The sequence below is a fragment of the Hippocampus bargibanti genome, linkage group LG09, assembly GCF_051943395.1.
Source record: "Hippocampus bargibanti isolate YZ-2025 linkage group LG09, ASM5194339v1, whole genome shotgun sequence".
In the NCBI taxonomy this organism is placed as follows: domain Eukaryota; kingdom Metazoa; phylum Chordata; class Actinopteri; order Syngnathiformes; family Syngnathidae; genus Hippocampus; species Hippocampus bargibanti.
The window spans coordinates 9,440,001-9,460,950 of NC_142742.1; the positions used below are offsets into that span (position 1 = coordinate 9,440,001).

Genomic DNA, 20,950 nt, shown 5'->3' on the forward strand with positions numbered 1-20,950 from the left:
TTCAGGAAATCATTAGTATGTTTCCACTCCTCCACATATTACATACAGAACGCACACAAATGAATGAATCACTAGTTTTCACATCTAAAGTCGAGAAAGTGTCCTTGAGAGTTTTGAAAGGCGCTTATAAATGAAATGTATTATTATTATTATTATTATTATGACTGTTATTGTGGTTCACCATTACATCGTTGATCCACTGGTGAAAAGGAGGCTTTCATCCTCTTTCATCTAGAACTGCTTCATTTTGTGTTTGTCTTGTACTCAAACATCATAGAGTACATGAGGGAATCTATTATTATTATTATAAAGTTGTTAAGATTGCACAACTGTCCATGTTTCTATGTTCCTTTAGTGTTTATTATTTTGCTTTGTGTTGATTATTATGTGAAGCGCTTTGTTACAACTGCAGCTGTTGTGAAAGCGCTATATAAATTAGAATGTATTGTATTGTTTACATGCGACAATTTGACATTTTGGTTCGGACTTTAGCAAGCACCATGGTATTTGTGACATGCTTGATTTGCTTTCATGGGCTGAATTAAATGATGTGGCGGTCCAGATTTGGCCCCCGGGCCATGACTTTGACACCTGTAATTTCAAATGACACACTTTTTTTTAATGGCCCTTTTCAAAACACTCTTTCAAGTCAATGATGCTACCAATTAGTTGTTGCTGAAAGCCTCAGTAAATATCTGTACAAAATTGTTCAACATAGGTGTTGTATTATGAATTCATAAGAAGGACATAGCCTTGTTGTGTATCCTATTTTTTATTGATTTTTTTTAACTGGGGGTGTCCCCGAACATGAGATGAGAGGTTGCTAAGTGGAAGCTTTGGTTGCTATTTCAGTCTGATTGTTCAAAGAAAAATAAAATAGTAAATTATAGAATCTGAGATCAATTGAAGAGTTCATTTTGTGATGTCATTGTTTCCTTCTAAATCGCCACCGCACCATTCTAGCTTCCTTTAAACTCAATATTCTCATCATCACCATCCTTCCCTCCATCCATACTGACCCGCCTCTCATCTTTCTGCAATCCTCGTAGTCACACTATTAATATTCCAGATTGCCCACAGAGGATTTCCTGTAGCATCCGCGCTAATCCTGTGCACACTTCCTGTGACTTTTCCGTGGAAATTTCTTGGTCAATCACGTGGCCTGTTTGTCCGTTTGCAGCTGTCACTCGCCGATCTATGCCCGGCCCGCGTGGCCCGTGGGGATGGGAAAGCAGATGCACCATCCTATTAAATGAATGGTATTAACATTTTGTTGTAGACTACACCAAAGGGGTCAAAGTGTTGAAGACTTGTCATTGAAGCGCTTCCTGCCTGAACTGTCCGACCAAGTCTGGAGATTATAGGAATCACATGAATGAGTGGAAGAATATGTCCTTTGTTTTTTGTGCTTTGTTGTGTTTGTAGTTCTCCATTGGGAATCAGAAAACCTTTATTCATCCCACAATGGGGAAATTTGCTGGGGTATGGTACTGTATCTGTCGCCATTGTGATTGTACAGATGAATATTTGGCCTTCCTGGAAGGTATAAAAGGGCAGAGGTTGTGTCCTGTATTTTCTAGTATGCAAGCATTCATAATAAAGAGTCTAGTCTCCAAAGAGCAGAGTATCAGACTGAAAAGGATGTCGAGAATGAGATTAAGCAGTAAGAGGTAAATACTTGATGGCTTTTAATGCAGTGCAACGCGGCGAGCAGCTGTGTCGTTTAGATCCTTGACTTAACTCCCCCCTCCCTTTATCTCCTGTTATGACTTCCCTATGCCGTTGAAATCTCCTTTTCAACCGCTTCGGGCTACGCTTTTATTAAAGCGCCTTGATTTAATGTTTGGAGGTTTGCGTTTGGTGCAGGCGAACTGTCTGCACTGTTGCCTTGCCTTCCTCCTCTTCCTACTACTCTTTTTCTGAACCTGTGTCCAAGTCACCTGATTTTGAGGATCTGTGCCTCGCGAGTCCCAATCTAATAACTCGGCTAAGTGTTAAAGTGGAAGTTTATTTGACTTATTTTCTAAACAATGACAAATAAACTAAGCAGCAAAATCCACACATTGTTATCCTTCTAAAAACTTGCTGTACAACAAAAATTAAATCAGAGTTTCTCAGGTAGCAACCAATCATAAGTTTGGTCATATGACGTTCACAAGCTGATGCCGTCGCCATTGCACTTAAAATAATTTCCAACTTCCGTATTTTCCGGTGTATAAGGCACACCCAAAAGCCTTGATTTTCTTCAAAAGATGACCCTGAGCCTTATACGCAGGTGCCTTATATGTGAAGTAATATTAAAGGACAACCGACGTCTCCCGACAAGTTGTGCCCATTATTTGTAAAATGGCTTCAAATGACTTCTACTGAGCGTATTTTAATAAGATTCCACCGCATATAGCACCTCATGTTGCACCCAAACACGGCCAGAAGAGGGCGTCCAAGCTCCATGGAAGGAATTTATCAGCCTGTGGAAACGGGCTGATTCATTCCTCACACGAGCTGGTCGCCATTTTTTCTGCCTCTTTTCTGGGACGCTACATTGCAGTCCAGATGCCTCAAAATGACACGGAATAAATTCTTTAATCGATTGCAAACAAATGTATGCTTTCCTCTTCAGAACTATTTGAATCATATTCATAACTGGATGTGTAACAAGAAAGCATATTCCCTGAATCTGTAGCCATTGTTTTGATTCTCCAGCAATGCATGACGTCTTGGCGTGATGTCTCGAACCGGGGGCGAGACTTTCTCAAAATGCCCAATTCGCAGCTCAATTTTTTTGCAGATTTTGGACACTTTAAGTCATTTTTATTGGTGTTTTGCATTTGAATAAAAATATCATACTGCGTGTTTTGGGTATTTTAGATGCTAAAAACGTTTTTCTGATGTCAGTTAAGAAACAAAAAAGTGACATCGGTTGTCCTTTTAGCCACAACAACCCTCTCAATTACTGTCAGCAGCCACCGACTCCATTTCCCCCTATAGAAGAAGTAGTGCGTGACTCCAACCTCTACAATAGCACCTCATGATTTGGCGCGCCTTATAGTTGAAAAACCTTGGTATATTTATATATGATACATTTGGAAAAAAAATATTCATTGAAGGTGCGCTTTATACACCGAAAAATCTGGTACAAACATTGTCTCATCGTCATTGTGACATGATGTTTGCTTCATGTTTCCATATTTCCTTCTGTTTTTTCTGGTTTGATAAAACATGTGGTAGTTGTATTTTTTTGCTCTGGAGCCCTTGGAAAGGCGGCGAATAGGACAAGGATCAGGGTAGAGGCGTTTGTTGGCGAGTGCAGCGTTTCACACTGACGAATACAGATACATTAACTCCTCTCACCTGACATGTCTTGGTGCCAGCCTGCGCAAGTGTCTGGACTTAAGACACACCCGCAATATCAGCTTTCTTGACAGCATTGGGTCAATGTCAGCTTGCTTCACACATGATTGTTTCAATTAGGAGTGCTGGAACGAACTCCAAGTACATTTGAAGTCTGACAAAATCTCTATAGTCCTGTTGGTCGACTTGCAAGTTGTTCTAATTTGGAATTTGCCGTCAAAAGTCAATTGGTGGTTTTTGTGTGTGTAATTTGTGTTTCATCGCATTACTTCGTACCAAAGTCGCTCGTTCTTTACAGAAAACAGCAGTCAGAAACCAATTTGTATTTTTCTGATGATTACCAAAGAACAAAAAATCTAGAGACAAACATTTCTAGTGAAAGAAAATAGGCTACTCTTTCTCCTGGCAGGTTGAATGTTGACCATGTCAGCATTTGGAGTGTTGTGATATACTCAACCACCGTGACTTGAGCGTTTCCAGAAAGTCGAAATCATCAGGAATTGACAATTGCAAACAAATGAATTATTTATATTTTATGATGATGATGATGATGATAAATTTATATATATATATATATATATATATATATATATATATATATATATATATATATATATATATATATATATATATATATATACTCATTGACTGCCATTCACAATTTTTTTCAGGAATATAAAATATGATGTAGAGCGCCATTCCCGAATTAGTTCAGGTTTTGTTTTTTCTTGCTTGTGTGCCGATAAAGCACTGGCCAGACCTCTGGCAATGTTTTCCCCTTCCACAAGGGGGTAGAATTTCACTTTTTTTCCCCATGTTAGCGCTTTGTTCCAGCTTCAGTTGTTGTTAAAGCGCTATATAAACCAATATGTATGTATTGCATTCTATTTGGCACAGACACTCTCATTTCAAGCTCATATAAGTCCAGACCCATATAATTTGGGAATTAACTGTTTTTGTCTGATGAAAGTAGAGAGCCAAAGGTTTCTTACACTGCACTGAATGTTTATGTCGTCCTAAAACTCAATATTCTGTGAGTCCTGGAATTTGACTGACAATAAAAAAACCCTGGCAGTGGAGTGGACACATTTTTGCATGTCATTTTATTTATTTATAATTTTTACAATTCCAAAAACAAACAATTTCTCTTGCCAACATTGACATCCTCATTCACCGTATCGGTATTTGGTTCAATGAATGTACGTATATAATTCATAATTCATTATATTCTATTGAGCAGGCCCAACTTCTTTTGATTTCCGTGTTGAGAAAGTCCAGTCTGGACTTTTTAGGCAGTGTTTGGCCGCATGTTTATATGATCTTGTTCTTTGCGTTTACTTTAATGGCCCTCTTGGCTGCTCTGAGTTTTCTAACTGCCACGGCTTGAAAACATGCAGAAAAAAAAGGAAGCTGCATCTCAGACTGCCGCAGATAAATGTCGTAATTGTATGTTATTGATGTACTATTAAGCCGCAAACTGCGAGACCAAAATTGACTCGCGCTCCTGTACAGTGTCTCCTATGTGCCAAGCTTGGTTTGATTAGCACTAACATACGCTCTTGAGTTTACAATTTAACATGGTGAGCATGCCCTTACTTGGCCAACCTCGTCTCTGCTTTTAGGCTTCTTGTCAAAATGTGGCATCTGGCCCCTTATGCCTCGCACGCGATTTTTTTCCTTGGTGTTTTTTCGTCATGTGCATGGTTAATCGGGGAGGAGAAACTCCCCAAAAATGACTCATATCTGTATTTCTATTTCACGTGTACATTTGATTCTTTTTGAGCATCGACATGTTTGTTTTACCAAATAAAAAGCACATTCAGAAATGAGACATTTGCCCCGGGATGTTCCTCTGGTGTATAAACCTTCCTTTTTGCGACCAATTGTCGTTAATCCAGTCACACCACATTTAGGTGCGAAAAACCTCACTTCCCATTTTGGCGAGTGTGTGTGCAAAGCCAGTGAGCTAACGCACATTTAACATGTTGGCCAACTCAAACGTCGCGGGCTTGTAAAGGTGGTGCGGTGCCTGCTGGCTCGTAGTGACATGGAAATATCTGGACATGTGGAGGTTCCTATTCCGCCCCAAAACACGCATGGGAGAGGCAAGTGGCACTTCAGTTGTTGTTGTATTTTGATTACATTTCAGCATGTTTTGCGTGAGAAATGCTAACTTTGATCCAGTCGTATAACTGTATGTGTCTTTGTGTTTATATGTGTGATATGGGGACATTTGTCACTTATCAGCCTACTTCCTGGTTCACAAATGATTATGATTGAGCTTAGACTGCGGAGGATGGAGTTGTGGCCATTTTTCAACTGTTCCATTGATGAAAATTGTATAACTAACCAGCCAACTAAGTAACTCACTAGCAAACCAACAAACTAAGTAATTAACTAACCAACACACTAACTGACTAACCAACGAACAAGCCAAGTATCTAACCAACACACTAAGTATGCATCTAACCAACCAACCAAATACATAAGTGAATAAATACCGTATTTTCCGGTGTATAAGGCACACCCCGAATGACTGTTGTATTTTCAAACTTTTTCCATATACAGTATAAGGCGCATCACACTATAAGGCGCACCTTCAATGAATGAGAGGTTTTCCAAATATAATATGTAAATATATAGAAGTTTCCAAACATAAGGTACACCTGTTATAAGGCGCTACAGTAGAGGCTGGGGTTACGCACTTCTTCATTTACAAGGGGAAATTGAGTCGGTGGCTGCTGACAGTAATTGCGAAGACCTGTTGTGGCTCAATATTACTTCACATATAAGGCGTGTAAGACGCAGGGTCATCTTTTGAAGAAAATTTAAGGCTTTTGGTTGCGCCATATAATCATAAAATACAGTAATTTTGAGGCACAACAGTTCTCGCAACTACTGTCATTCATTGAAGATGCACCTTATAATCTGGTGCACCTTATATATGGAAAAAGTTTGAAAATACACCATTCATTGAAGGTGCGCCTCATACAGTATATGGAAAAAGTTTGAAAATACACCATTCCTTGGGGGATTCGCCTAATACTCTGGTGTGCCTTATATAATGGAAATATGGTACTTCACATATAAGGCGTACCTGTGTTTAAGGCGCAGGCCATCTTTTGAAGGAAATCAAGGCTTTTGGGTGCGCCTTATACACCGGAAAATACGGCAAATAAATAAATAAATAAATAAATAAATAAATAAATGGATTGGAATAAAATCTCATTACAGGAGTAGTTACATTGTACACTAGTTTCTCCAGTTACTGCAGTTACACGGAACAATGATGTAGATTCTGAAATTCGTACTGTGTTTCGGGGGGTGTTCCCTGCCCCGATGCCATTATGTGTGTTTGACTTTGGCGACAAGCCGATCTTTGCATGGCGGCTTCTTCTTGCAGTTTGAGCTTATGTAGCCGGAAGGAAGTGAAGTCATCGTAAGGATGAGAGAACCGAAAAGGGGGATGCGGGGTGGTGGTGGTGGCCGGGGGTGACTTACTTCCTGTTCTGTCTTTTCCTGTTCTGTCTTACCACCCCCTGCCTCACTATGTCACCTGCGTGTGTGTTTGCTCAATGATGAAAAAAAGCCACACAATCATTATCATCAACCTCATAATAATGTGAACTCTGCATTCCAACACCACTTAGAACAAGTGTCATATCACATGGATAGAGAAGGACTTTGCCCAGATTAGTGCCCAGGTAAGACATTTTGGACACGTGTTGAGAAAATATCTCATTTTCATTCACTGACGTCTGCTCCTTTCCTGTGTTTGCATCATCACTTCTTCTGCACCATCTTGGATTGGATTAGCCTTTATCAGTCTCTCGGTGGAGAAATTTACATTTCACAGCAGCAAAGTTAGGAAAGGAAGAAGTAGAAAAACAAAATATAGACCAGCTGTAAAGGCAGCCACTTTCACACTGCCATGTTGAAGTCAAAACAACAACAAAAAACAAAACCTTAAATTATAGACAGTCATTCACTTTTAAGCACTTTCTGCATCCTCCTTGTTGCATGAAGCGGATTAGATCAAAGCGTCCTTTTCACCAGTGGATCAGGGACATTGTGGTGGAATGCGCACGACTGCTAGAAGCTAAATGTTGACAACAAATATGAAGCTGTACCATCCATTGACGAAAAGATCTCACATCTCCTGTTCCACATAAATCCACTTCAATTCCAAGCCACGGCATCCACATATGCATCAGCGACGCTCCTTTCTCCTCATCGCGGGCTCCTCAAGCCATGCATCCATCCAGCCACGGGCTGTCCAACAGCACCGACCTTTCCGCTGAACAAAGCGGGGCTATAGATGCCAAATGACATAATAAATAGCCATACTATTGCTTATTTTGGATTTTAAATGATCTATACATTTACAGTATAGTATATATATACAGTATAGTCAAAGTCAGCTTTATTGTCAAAGTATAGGTATTAGTTGCTCGGTTATAGTTTATAAGGTTATAGTATAGTATCGTTGAGACATCAGTGGTTGAGGACTCATATTAGTCTGAAAAAAAAAACGGGACCTAAATGTTGAAAAATAAAATGTTCTTGCTAATGTTACTTGAGGGAGGCCATCTTTACCTACCACCTAGCCATGCCTGTACAACACGTTCAAAATTCTTTACGTCTGGGAATTACCTGGTGCATTTTGGACAGCTTTTATTTGATTAGAAAATTTTCACCCTCATATGTATAGGATGATGGCGAAATCAAGGAAATCAACATCACCCATGTGGTCAAAGAGGGTTCAGAAAAAGCAGATGCGTCTCACTTTGAACTGCTCAAAGTGTTGGGTCAGGGTTCCTTTGGGAAGGTAACTCACACATGAGCTTGAAGTTAGTTCTCTTTTCATCCTCTGCAGTCCTTTGCCGCTCACTCCTGACATTGCTTGTGTCTCGCATACTCGAGGTGTTCCTGGTGCGCAAGGTGACCCCTCCTGATGACAACCAGCTCTACGCCATGAAGGTCCTCAAGAAGGCCACGCTCAAAGGTACAAGAGAGCATCTTGACAATGAATGGTGTTATCGAAGTAGGGGGGGGGGGCGTAAGTGCTCAAATGACCTCAGTCATTAAACATGTAAACAATGTCGACCGCCATGCCATAAATAGCTTGGTCCCCATTGACTGACTATTCATCTAGCTATCTAGCTATGTAGCTATCGCGCTATCTAGCTAGCTAGCTAGATATCTATGTATCTATCTAGCTCAGGTGTGTCAAACAGACGGCCCGTCAAATTCAAGGATTGTCCACTAGAGGGCAGAGTGGTATTGTTTCGATCAACGTAGGAGAAAACAGCTGTTTTTTTTCAACTGCAATCTTTTTTTTCAGCCACGGTTTCAACACAGAGAAAAGTAGATAAGGAATGTAAAAATTTCAATAAAAAATGGACCACGTCATATTTTTTGACAGAAATGCGTGGGGAACATTTGTGCTTGGTGTGTTTTGAACCAGTTTTGGTATTGAAGGAATGATATTTGGTTAATCATAGCATGTATGGTATAATTTTCAATATCTGGCCCACATGACATCTACCGAGGCCATATGTGGCCCACGATGTGAAATGAGTTTGACACCCCTGATCGACTATCTATCTAGCTATATAGCTATCTCTCTATCTAGCTAGCTATCCATGTATCTATCTAGCGAGCTATCCATGTATCTACTGTATCTAGCTAGCAATCCATGTATCTAGATATCTATCCATGTATCTAGCTAGCTAGCTATCTATCGACTATCCAGCTATCTAGCTATATAGCTATCTCTCTATCTAGCTAGCTATCCATGTATCTATGTAGCTAGCTATCCATGTATCTACTGTATCTAGCTAGCTATCCATGTATCTAGATATCTATCCATGTATCTAACTAGCTGGCTAGCTATCGACTATCTATCCAGCTATCTAGCTATATAGCTATCTCTCTATCTAGCTAGCTATCCATGTATCTATCTAGCTTGCTATCCATGTATCTACTGTATCTAGCTAGCTATCCATGTATCTATCTGGCTAGCTATCCATGTACCTATCTATAAATGTATATAAATAAAATGGGAAGTTTTTATCTAATTTAGACTAATATTAACCTGCTCTTTCCAACTCTTGATTTGTATTACTCAATATGGGACTATCTATCTAGCTAGATATCTAGCTTGTATCTATCTAGCTATCTCTGTACCTTTCGATAAATATATATAAATAAAATGTGTTTTTTTTATCTAATTTAGACAAAAAATAACTTGCCCTTTCCAACTCTTGATTTGTATTACTCAATAAGGGAGTGACCCATATAAAACAGGACTTGAGCAGAGAAGAAACCGCTTCCTTATTCAATTTGCGCTGTTTTTCTCACACCGCAGATGTGCAGTCAAAACAACCCTAAATGCTCATCGGTTTATTTTAGTTATCTGTGAATCTATCATGTCTCACCAATAACCTTGCACAGTTCTTGCCTGGCTTGTGCCAACAGTTGTGCGCATTCGAGGGTACGCTGCGGTCAAGCAGCCACATAAAAGAAGGGGGGAAAAAAAGAAAACACCATTTATTGTCAAATTATTGAATGAAATTCATTGATATCAGATAGTTATGTGTTTTTTTTTTGTCCTCATCACCAGTGAGAGATCGTGTGAGGACCAAGATGGAAAGAAACATCCTGGCAGATGTCAACCACCCGTTCATCGTCAAGCTGCACTACGGTCAGTCAGCCTCAGATCTGGCAATTTCTTCCGTCGCCTCGTTTAACCACCCACTCACATCGCGTTTTCTCTGCTGTATCGCGAAGATTGCATTCAAGAGTGATGATTTCATAAGGTTTTACAGTAAACGGCAGTACATGTTTTTTTTCTTCTTTTCACGTGACAAGGCCTCGCTTGGCTACTTTACTGCAGTCTGTACAGGAATTAGACTTTAGAATACCAGTTTATATTTGTACATTCTCTTTCATTATGTTTAATATTTACATACAGTGAAGTGCCATTCAAAATAAACCTTGCAGTGGACCCCCGTTGTTGGACTCGGACTGTTTTTTTTTTTTTTTTTCACTTCCAAAAAAAACCCATTAGATTAGGCATTAACCGCCAAAAAAAAACATTGTTAAAACACTATGACCAAGGGTTCATTCTACATCTAAATTTCAGCTTTCCAGACTGAAGGGAAACTCTACTTGATCCTGGACTTCCTGCGAGGAGGCGATCTCTTCACTCGACTGTCCAAAGAGGTAGGACTTCCTGTGTTGATGCTGCATGTCGTGTATTTATGCGTCATCCTTCCTGAAGCCTTTTTTCCATCCGTGCGTGTCTCACAGGTGATGTTCACAGAGGAGGATGTCAAGTTTTATCTTGCTGAGCTGGCGCTGGGCCTCGACCACCTCCACAGCTTGGGCATCATGTACAGAGACCTGAAGCCTGAAAAGTAAAATATGTCATATTTTCAATAACCCAGAAGCATATTTAATGATTGAGTTCATGTGATTCCTCGATGACGGTGACATCACTCCACATTTAAATGCGCCGGGACATGCTATTACCTCAATTTCACATCTCAATACGCTACAGCAATATAAGGTGTCTGACAGGGTAGTAGCTATTAAATATTTTTCTCGCAGGTTTGTAAGATGAAATGAAGGTCATCCCTTTCACTTCCACATGCAGTATTTCCTTGGAAGGAACATCCCAAAATATGGCGCCACGGCAGTACTTTTACATTAGCCATGTCAAAACTGTCATCAATGTGAGTTTTTGTGCACAAAAGCGGAATAGAATCGCAATAACAAATTAAATCTGCAAATAGAAGAATTTCTGAATGCTCGAATATGAATATATGGGGTATCACGAGCTTCTATAGCACACATTTTCACACTTTTTGCTAGGATTTCAAATGATATTTTGCAAGCACTTCCAATTTCCATCGTAGTAGTAATAAAAACACAATGACAATTTGGTCCATTATTTATTCATTGTTTAAACATCTTCATCGTAATTATAAATTAAGGCTAAGCAACAGGTTTATTTTCTGAAATGCCATAACTATAAATGATAAGGCATGGCAACTTTTATATTACAGAAGTTAAACATTAAACAAGCAAAAAATAATAAATCTGATGTATGAGAAGAAAATCAATATTTTTAAGTCATTCGCCGCCATTCCCAAATTATTCGGGAATTGAAAAGTATGCCAAGTATGTAAGGAGTGCCATTCTCTAATTTGTTCAGGTTTAGGTTTTTCTTGCGGGGGAGCCGATAAAGCGCTGGTCAGACCTCTGGCAATGCTTTTTCTCTTCCATGAGGGGGCAGCATAGGCTTTTGTCCCAGTTAGCACTTTGCTACAGGTACAGCTGTTGTTAAAGCGCTATATAAACCAATATGTACGTATTGTATTTTGTACAGCCGCCCCCCTTTCAAGCTCAGATAACTCCAGACCCATACAATTTAGGGATTGGATTGGATTTGCCTTTATTAGTCTTGCAGTGGAGAAATTTACAACTAACAATTAACTTTCTGATGAAAAAAGAGAATCTAAGGTTTCTTATGCTGAATTTAATGTTTATGTAGTCCTAAAACTCAATATTCTGTCTAGTTCCTGCAATTTGAGATTAAATGACGAAAACCCTAGCACTGGAGTGGATATATTTTTGCACATCGTCTGGCAGTGAATGAGTTACAATCAAAAAATCAATTTAGGGACACATTAAGCCATCTCTGATCAAAATATGCAAATGACCTGTGTCATCATTCTGTTGTTGTTATTTTCCCCATATTTCTGCCTGTAGTTAGTTATCCAAATCAACAAAAGGCTTGAATTGTGCAGTAAAAGCTAATCAAGCAATCCCTCCGTGATCACCCATCTTCCCTGAGCCTGTCGAGAAGTCTCTTGTGATTATTTCCACATCAACAGATTTTCAACTGTTATACGCAAAGACCACTTTACACTTATTTTCATCCATATGCTTGTAATTTACATTCTAGCCACCTTGAAGTATTTTTAAGGGTAATGTTTGTCATGTTCCTAACATGACCTACTGCTGTTTTGCCAGCATTCTCTTGGATGAAGAAGGTCACATCAAACTCACTGGTAAGAAAAGTCACAAGTGCCCAAAACGACTCCCTGAAGCCTCGAATTCTTAATATGTTTATTCTTCCATACAAAAAGCAAAGGTATCTTCGATGTCTTCCAGATTTTGGTCTGTGCAAAGAGGGCATTGACCACCACGAGAAGGCCTACTCCTTTTGTGGTACTGTGGAGTACATGGCACCTGAGGTGGTCAACAGGGTAGGACACACCCACAGCGCCGACTGGTGGTCGTTCGGAGTACTGATGGTAAGGAAAGGGAAGTAATAATAATAATAATAATAATAATAATAATAATAATAATAATACATTTCATTTATAAGCGCCTTTCAGAACTCTCAAGGTCACTTTACAGTCACTGGATAAAATTATTCTGTGGGAGAGCAGCGGCAGCCACACGCGCCAGCGTTCACTCAACCCCGAAGTAACTCAAATAGATAGAAATCCAGCTAGCTAGCTAATGGACAGCAAATAAGTCTGAAGATTTACTTGGGGGTTTAATGTCCCATCTGATATGTGGGTGGACACCCCTGGTATGTGATCATTAAAATGTCAGTTTTTTTGGAATGCACTACTTACAAAGGCTTGCGATACAAAACATACACTCATCTTTGCAGATGAAGTTAATTTCCAAAATGCTGTTCATCCTAAACAACGACCTCACATTTTAAACCTATTCTGAAATGTCAGCTGAAAGAGATTTGCACTGTGTATTCCATTGTCCAATAATGCCAACCACATGTGACTTGAAAGCCGAATCTTCTCTCCACCAGTTTGAAATGTTGACCGGATCGCTGCCCTTTCATGGGAAAGACCGCAAAGAAACGATGAATATGATTCTCAAGTGAGTGCCCCTACTTATCATCATTTGTATTAACAATGATGATGACGACGATGATGATTATGATTGACTTATCTCTTGCAGGGCACGTCTGGGAATGCCTCAGTTCCTCAGCGCGGAGGCGCAATCTTTGCTCAGAGCTCTGTTCAAGAGGAACCCCGTCAACAGACTGGGTCGGTTATCTATTTGAATGCAGTCAAGATATTAAATAGGCTCTAGATAGCCTTTTTAGAGTTGCTGTGAAGTAAATATGAAAATGGCTTTTAAATTGGATGTGCCACAATGTTCACACCTAAGTGTCATTTTTTTTTTTCATTCAAAAAAAGACATCGGGTTTAAAATGGTGAATCAATCAGGTCATGCATCAAGCAGAAATAAAATGTAAAAATTACACGGGGCTGTGTAGTAATATAAATGTATTCAAATATTGCTGATTTTCATGGTATCTCTATAGGATCGGGTCCTGATGGAGCAGAGGAGATAAAACGTCATGGCTGGTTTTCCAACATTGACTGGAATGTGAGTGTGTTCTTTTATTTAAAGGGCAACCGACGTCACTTTTTTGTTTTTTAACTGACATCAGAAAAACGTTTTATAGCATCTAAAATACCCAAAACACGCAGTATGATATTTTTAGGCAAATGCAAAACACCAATAAAAATGATTTATGCCGTGGAATCTTTGTAAAATACGCTCAGTAGAGGTCATTTGAAGTGATTTTACAAATTATGGACACAACTTGTCCGGAGACGTCGGTTGTCCTTTAAGCCATCGTACATGTGTATCTTTTATTCATTTTCGAAAACTGCTTTCAGAAACTGTTCCGCAGAGAAGTAAAACCCCCTTTCAAACCAGCAGTGGCGCGTCCAGATGACACGTTCTACTTTGACTCCGAGTTCACCTCCCGCACCCCGAAAGGTTAATAAAACTTTGGAAGTTTGGACAATTTATAATTATGATTCATTTTCTTGTTTTTTTTTTGAACATCATTAAATTTTTCATCCTAATCATTTCTGCAGACTCTCCCGGGGTGCCGCCGAGTGCCGGCGCTCACCAACTATTCCGAGGCTTCAGCTTTATCGCATCGAGTCTGTTGGAGGAAGAAGGGTCAACTGAGCCTGTTCAACCTCCGCCACACCCAGTGGTTCAGGTATGTGGGTAGTCATTTGAAAGTATGAGAAGGCACTGTGGAAATAATATTGTACTCGGTCTCTGACATCCAGCTTTTGGAGCTTACCTACATTGCAATTGCAGTAATTTGTTTGAGCAGCATGAAGGAAGGAGGAGTCATGTTACACGAGAAAGTCTGCATCTATAAACAGTTTTAAAATAAGACATTCATTGAACGTGTGCCACATACACCGAAGTGCCTTATAGTGCGGAAAACCTGTTTTGTGTTTTTCAATATATGATTATTGGTAGAATGAGTTCTATAATTCAAAGAGAGTGATTTTGAAAACGTCCCTTTAAAATGAAACACACTTCATCAAACTTGCAAGACCTACTAGCATAATCACTTGTACTTTTATTCCGTCGAATGATAGTCAATAGATATAAAAACAAAACAAAAAAAAAGAAATAAAAATTATTTACTGTCCATTTGCAGCAGCTACATGGGAAGAACTTGTTGTTCAGCGATGGCTATGTGCTGAAAGAGGACATCGGCATGGGCTCCTTCTCTGTCTGCAAGCGATGTGTCCACAAGGCCACCAACACGGAATACGCTGTCAAAGTACGAGTAACTCGCTAAATGGCTCTCTTGACCTCAGCCAAGTCTATCACAATTCAAATCTGGACCTGGTCTTTTATTTTAGTTTAGATTAGTTTAGTTATTTTGATTTTATTTTATTTCATTTGATTTTATTGTGATTTTATTGTGATTCCATTTGATTGGATTTTATGTTATTTTTATTTTTATAACTTTTGTATTTTATTTTATTTTATTTTATTCCATTCGATTCAATTTTGATTTGATTTTGGTTTTCCTTTTGGTTTCAATTTTGATTTTAATGTGATTTTGTTTTGATTCTGTTTTGATTCGATTTTGATTTGATTTTGATTCAATTTTGACTTGATTTTGATTCGATTTTGATTTTGATTGTTTTTGTTTTTTTTATAAATTTGATTCTACTTTTAATTTTAATTGTAATTTTATTTACATATGTTTTTATTGATCAATTTGTTCTTTTATTTATGGATTTATATATTTGGTCAATTGACAGATGATTGACAAGACCAGCACGGACCCGTCGGAGGAAATAGAAATCCTGCTTCGATATGGACAGCACCCCAATATCATAACACTGAAGGATGTGAGGATAGTCGCACACGCTATCGTCATTGGCTGAACAAATGGGCTCCATATTCAACGGATAGAAAATAACTTCCAGTGTCCGTTGCAGGTGTACGACACTGGCAAGCAGGTGTTCCTGGTGACGGAGCTGATGCGCGGAGGAGAGCTGCTCGATCGGATTCTCAAGCAGAAATCCTTCTCAGAGAGGGAAGCCAGTGCTGTGTTGCACACCATCACCAAGACTGTAGAGTACCTGCACTCGCAGGGGGTGAGGATGCAACATATTAGGCTGGCTGGCGTCGTAACTCGCAGTGTTTTTTTTTTTTTCTAAATCAAAAATCAGCAGTCGTTTTGGAAGGCTGATGTTTTTTTTTTCATGAGATTGGTAACCGAAGCTATTTTTTTCCCTTTTACTTAGGTGGTGCACAGAGACCTGAAGCCCAGCAACATACTCTATGTGGATGAGTCGGGGAACCCGGAGTCAATTCGGATCTGCGACTTTGGCTTCGCTAAACAGCTGCGTGCCAATAATGGCTTACTCATGACCCCGTGCTACACTGCCAACTTTGTGGCTCCTGAGGTAAGATCAGAATCAGAAAGCCTTTCCCACAATGGGGAAATTTGCAATTGGCACATCTTGTGCACGATTGCTCATTTAAAAATGCTGTCATATTGTAATAAAAATAATCATTTTTGTGAAGGATCAAGAATATATTCCAATATGTATTGTTATGTTATTGGTCTACATGTGTTGCGCCACGGTTGGTGTTCACATATCTGTTTCTTCGGGTCATTCAAATCCCAAGGTGCCACTGTACGCGAGCTTGTGAATAGTTCACGTTGAATAATGAATATTGTACTGAAGATCGCTGAAAAGGTTTCTTCAATCATCATCTGTACTTCTTTGAAGGTGTCGGACGTGTCACTCCTCATCTAAAAAGAAAAATATAACTATGCTCTAAAAATGCTATCTAGCTGGCTATCTAGCTAGCTGTCTAGCTGGCTATCTATTAGCTAACAACTAGCTAGCTAGTTAGCTAGCTTTGTACCTACTTGAGTCACTTCTGGATTGAGTGAACGCTGGCGCGTGTGGCTTATGCTGTGCCTGAAAAGTGACCTCGAGTTTTGAAAGGTGCTTATAAATGAAATATATTATTATTATTATCATCTGAAAACCTTCGTCAGCGAACTAAAGCTGTACTGGTAGCTCTGGCCCGATATATATATCCCTAATGGACAAAGGTGGCTGTGCCTGACCTCTGCTCGTATAGGTCCCTGCACTAAGGTTGGGGGAGCAGTAGACTACTCCCTGAACTAATGTGATTACTTCTTTTGTTCTGTCTGATTAACAAATGGTCTATGCCTGGCTCTGATTGCCCCATTAGCCCTGGTATCACCTCATTATCATGGCTAAGTCTAAGGGATGGGCACAGGGACCTATCACAGCACAGGTCTGGCACTGCCACTTCTGTCCATTAGAGATCTACTGTATATAGGGCCAGTGCTACCAGCACAGCTTTAGTTCGCTGACGAAGGTTTTCGGATGAGGAGCGAAACATCCAACACCTTCAAGTACAGATGACGGCTGAAGAAACCTCTTCATCGATGGACCACTCCTGTACGACTGACAGCTTACACAGACGTATTGTACTGGAGAAGAAAGTCGAAAGCGCACCTGTCAACATTTTTATTCTTTTTTTTCCCCCTCATGCAAAAATAATTTGTTGTTGGTAGGTGTTGAAGCGTCAAGGCTATGATGAAGGTTGTGACGTCTGGAGTTTGGGAGTCTTGCTGTACACCATGCTGGCCGGGTAAATACAGTTCAGTCTTGACTGTGATGGATTACTGCAATAGTCATTTGCATCCTAAAACGGCCTTGCTGTCTTCCTCCTTTGCTCTAGTTTTACTCCATTCGCCAACGGCCCTGAAGACACTCCTAATGAGATCCTGAACAGGATAGGCAACGGCCACTTTAGTTTGTCCGGAGGCAACTGGGATACAGTGTCTGACGCTGCAAAGGTGTGACTGAACCTATATGCTCCAGAGAGTTCGACTCGTATTTAAAATGCTCTCCTTGCGACAGGACCTGGTGTCCAAGATGCTCCACGTGGACCCACATCGGAGACTGATCGCCAAGCAGGTCCTCAAGCACCCGTGGATCGTCCAGAGGGACAAACTCCCCAACAGTCAACTCCCGCACCAGGACCTGAAACTGGTTAAGGTGACTGGGGCTCAGTTCATACATAAATAACATAGCGGGTGTGCACTAGACAGTGACGATAAACTGCACCGATACAGCTGTATGAACTCATTCACTGTCAAACAATGTAATAATAATAATAACAATAATAGTAATAATACATTTAATTCATAAGCACCTTTTAAAACTCTCAAGGTCACTTTACAGTCACAGGATAAGTTTTCCTGTGGGTGAGCAGCGTCAGCCACACGCTCCAGCGTTCACTCAACCCGGAATAACTCAAATAGATAAAAGGCTAGATAGCTAATAGATCGTAAGATAGCTAGCTAATATGGATCCAGCCATCTGGATAGATAGCCAGGGTTTTTGTCATTTTCACTTAAATTCCAGGACCCACAGAATATTGAGTGAAAGGACTATATAAACATTCAATGCAGCATAAGAAACCATAGATCTTCTTTCATCAAAAAAAAAATGTTAATTCTTAAGTTATTTGTGTCTGGACATATTTGAGCTTGAAATGGGGGTGGCTGTATAAAATACAATGCAATACATACTTATAGCTTTATATAGCACTTTAACAACAGCTGAATCTGTAACAACGTGCTAACATGGACAAAAGGCAAACGCTGCCCCCTTGTGGAACTGAAAGTCATTGCCAGAGGTTTGACCAGCACTTTATCAACACCCCTCCAAGAGAAAAGCCAATCCAAACCAGAATATTGAGTTTTAGGACTACATCAACATTCAATGCAGCGTTAGAAACCCTAGACTCTCTTCCTTCGTCAGTAAAAGAGTTAATTCCTAAATTATATGATCTTAAACTGAGGGCAGCTGTTCAAAATACAACGCAATACATACACATTGATTTATATAGTGCTTTAACGACAGCTGAAGCTGCTAACATGAGAAAAAAAGGAAATGATGCCCCTTGTGGAAGGGGCAAAACAATGACACAGGTCTGGCCATTACTTTATCGGCACCCAAGCGTGAAAAAAAACCCTGAACCAATTCAGGAATGCCGTTCTACGTCGTATTTTCAATTCCTGAATAAATTGGCAGAAAATGAGTTAACAATATAAATAAGATGCTCGGATGTCAACCATTGAGAGTCCTGCTTAGCACAGAACTGTTTTGTCTCCCAGGGCGCCATGGCAGCCACGTACTCGGCTCTGAAGACCTCGCAGCCCACCCCTGAGCTCAAGCCCATCGAGAGCTCTTTCCTGGCCCAGCGGCGCGTCAAGAAGCTTCCGTCCACCTCGTTGTAGGCACTGCGCGCAAGCCTATCTTGGGGAAAAAGAATAGCCACCCAAACCAACCAACCAGCTCGCTCGGGAGGGCACTACCAGCCAAGGAACACTGACTGTGACCCTGAACCCCCCCCCCCCCCCCCCCCCTGAAAACACCAATCATGTGACGGCGAGCTGTTCGCTATTGTCGTGGACCAGCCAAAGATGGACCAGGGGGGGCGATTGTTTGTCATATGTGTGTGTGTGTGTGTGCGTGTGTGCGTGCGTGCATGACCACCATGCTACACCAGCTCGCTCAGCCATCACTGAACACTGGTCAGTTTGCTGCATGTTTGTATGCTTTGTTTTGTGCGTGTGCGTGCGCACATAAAAAGGAGCTTTACATTAGCAGTTTTGTGCTGCTAACTCAGTTTGTGCCAGCAGCACAGTGGCCGCAGTGCTGTCCGATATGTTTGTTTTCGGGGCTTTTTTTTTGGGGGGGGGGGGTTAATAATGCGAGTAAAAGAACAGCTATATTAAAATACACATTTCTGCCATAAATGCCTATTTTGGCTTAGGTACAGCCTGATCATTAGGGATTGTGGGAAATGTCCCAACTTTGTTCATGTCAATCTTGTTTCTTTTACAGTGTCAGTTGCATGACTTGCAGTGTGTGGCGTTTCCTTTTTTCTTTTATTTGACAACTCAATCTTGTACACTGGTGGCTTTTCTGTGAAAGAGTCTCAAACCTTTAATATTGGCTTTATGTTTTTGTTTTTCTCCTCCCCTGTTTGTATTTTGATTGCTGTTTCTTGTGCTTGGTTGCTTTTGATGTTAATTTTTGTCCAAGGGAAGCACGTTGCTTGAAAATAGAGCGAGATGATCTTGTTAAAAAAAAAATAAATCTAAGGTCTCGTAGCATTTTGCCAAGGAGGCCCAGCAAACTTTTTTTCTCCATAGTTAAGACAATTTCCTCACATTTTACACCCGCGACAAAATGTGAGGGTATTGCTCTTTCAGGTGAAATGTTCAATCTTTGACTATTTGTTCTTTAAACAATTTGAAGCTGTATGGCAAAAATTATAACTGATCCATGAAGGTTCCCAAGAATATCCACTTTTATGGCTTTTTGTGACTGTTCAAGTCTTTCTGTGGCATAATTCACAACTAGCTTGATTCATGAACTGACCAATATTCAGGGTTCGGGTGGGAATAGGGGATGTGAAATCCAACCAGTCAAATTACATTCCCATGTAAAGTTGTAGGGCATTTTGAAATTTCACCAAACACCCCGAACTTTTTGAGGTTAGTGTATCTGTCAAGTTACTTACTGCCTGTGAGATGACACACACAAATGTTCCCTGAAGCACTGCTGCGCTGTTTCCACTTAGCATTTTTTAAAAAGGATTTCCCAATGACAGATTCCGAGTGTAGGTCCTTTTTTTCAGCTCGGTGCCTAATGGCCTACTTAATGAGGAATATGTCGAATGTCTTGCATAAAAGAAGGGAAGACTTGTGTGGCTGCGTATTTGTCCAACGAGCTGTCTTACCTCAAAAAAGGAATCAGAATTATTCTGTTGTTTTTGTTCTTGTGTGGTGGCAAAAAAAAAAGACTAAACAAAACAAGAATTGTTCCTTTGGCTAAATGTGGCGTGTCTTATTGTATGATAAAGATGAAGATTTTTATATCTTACAAAATATTAAAGATTCAGTTGCTACACAAAACTGCCTCTTGTATTCGCGCTCGTGGCATATTTATGCAGGTGTGTTGCACTTCTAAACTTCAATCGACATGAACAAAAAATGCATTCATCTTAACCCAAGTAAAGTGGATGGATGCCTGGATGTCTACTAGATGAAACGTTCAGGATGTGACGAACTGGGAGGAAGACCAAGGACATGTCCACTGGCTGGCCTAGCAATATCTCAAGGTCACTCTGGAAGAGCTCAACAAAGTGG

General features: G+C 40.1%; 1 protein-coding gene across 3 annotated transcripts in view; it reads left to right on the forward strand.

Annotated features, from left to right (window-relative positions):
* The window catches only part of rps6ka1 (ribosomal protein S6 kinase a, polypeptide 1), a 56,650-nt gene extending 35,934 nt beyond the window's left edge, over positions 1-20,716 (forward strand). Inside the window, exons 1-22 of one of the 3 annotated variants that reach the window (XM_089003634.1) lie at positions 5,324-5,456; positions 7,002-7,055; positions 8,063-8,179; positions 8,275-8,356; positions 9,977-10,057; positions 10,499-10,578; positions 10,666-10,772; positions 12,394-12,431; positions 12,535-12,677; positions 13,202-13,272; positions 13,354-13,442; positions 13,724-13,788; positions 14,085-14,187; positions 14,289-14,419; positions 14,876-15,001; positions 15,492-15,581; positions 15,672-15,830; positions 15,981-16,142; positions 17,297-17,373; positions 17,464-17,581; positions 17,646-17,783; positions 18,908-20,716. In XM_089003634.1, coding sequence (XP_088859760.1) covers positions 5,415-5,456; positions 7,002-7,055; positions 8,063-8,179; positions 8,275-8,356; positions 9,977-10,057; positions 10,499-10,578; positions 10,666-10,772; positions 12,394-12,431; positions 12,535-12,677; positions 13,202-13,272; positions 13,354-13,442; positions 13,724-13,788; positions 14,085-14,187; positions 14,289-14,419; positions 14,876-15,001; positions 15,492-15,581; positions 15,672-15,830; positions 15,981-16,142; positions 17,297-17,373; positions 17,464-17,581; positions 17,646-17,783; positions 18,908-19,030 — 2,196 coding nt within the window. In that variant the 5' untranslated portion in view covers positions 5,324-5,414 and the 3' untranslated portion in view covers positions 19,031-20,716. Of the gene's footprint in view, positions 1-5,323; positions 5,457-7,001; positions 7,056-8,062; positions 8,180-8,227; positions 8,357-9,976; positions 10,058-10,498; positions 10,579-10,665; positions 10,773-12,393; positions 12,432-12,534; positions 12,678-13,201; positions 13,273-13,353; positions 13,443-13,723; positions 13,789-14,084; positions 14,188-14,288; positions 14,420-14,875; positions 15,002-15,491; positions 15,582-15,671; positions 15,831-15,980; positions 16,143-17,296; positions 17,374-17,463; positions 17,582-17,645; positions 17,784-18,907 lie in introns of those variants that run through there. The other 2 variants (XM_089003633.1, XM_089003635.1) reach the window with 2 other exon arrangements.
* The last annotated feature ends 234 nt before the right edge of the window (positions 20,717-20,950 follow it).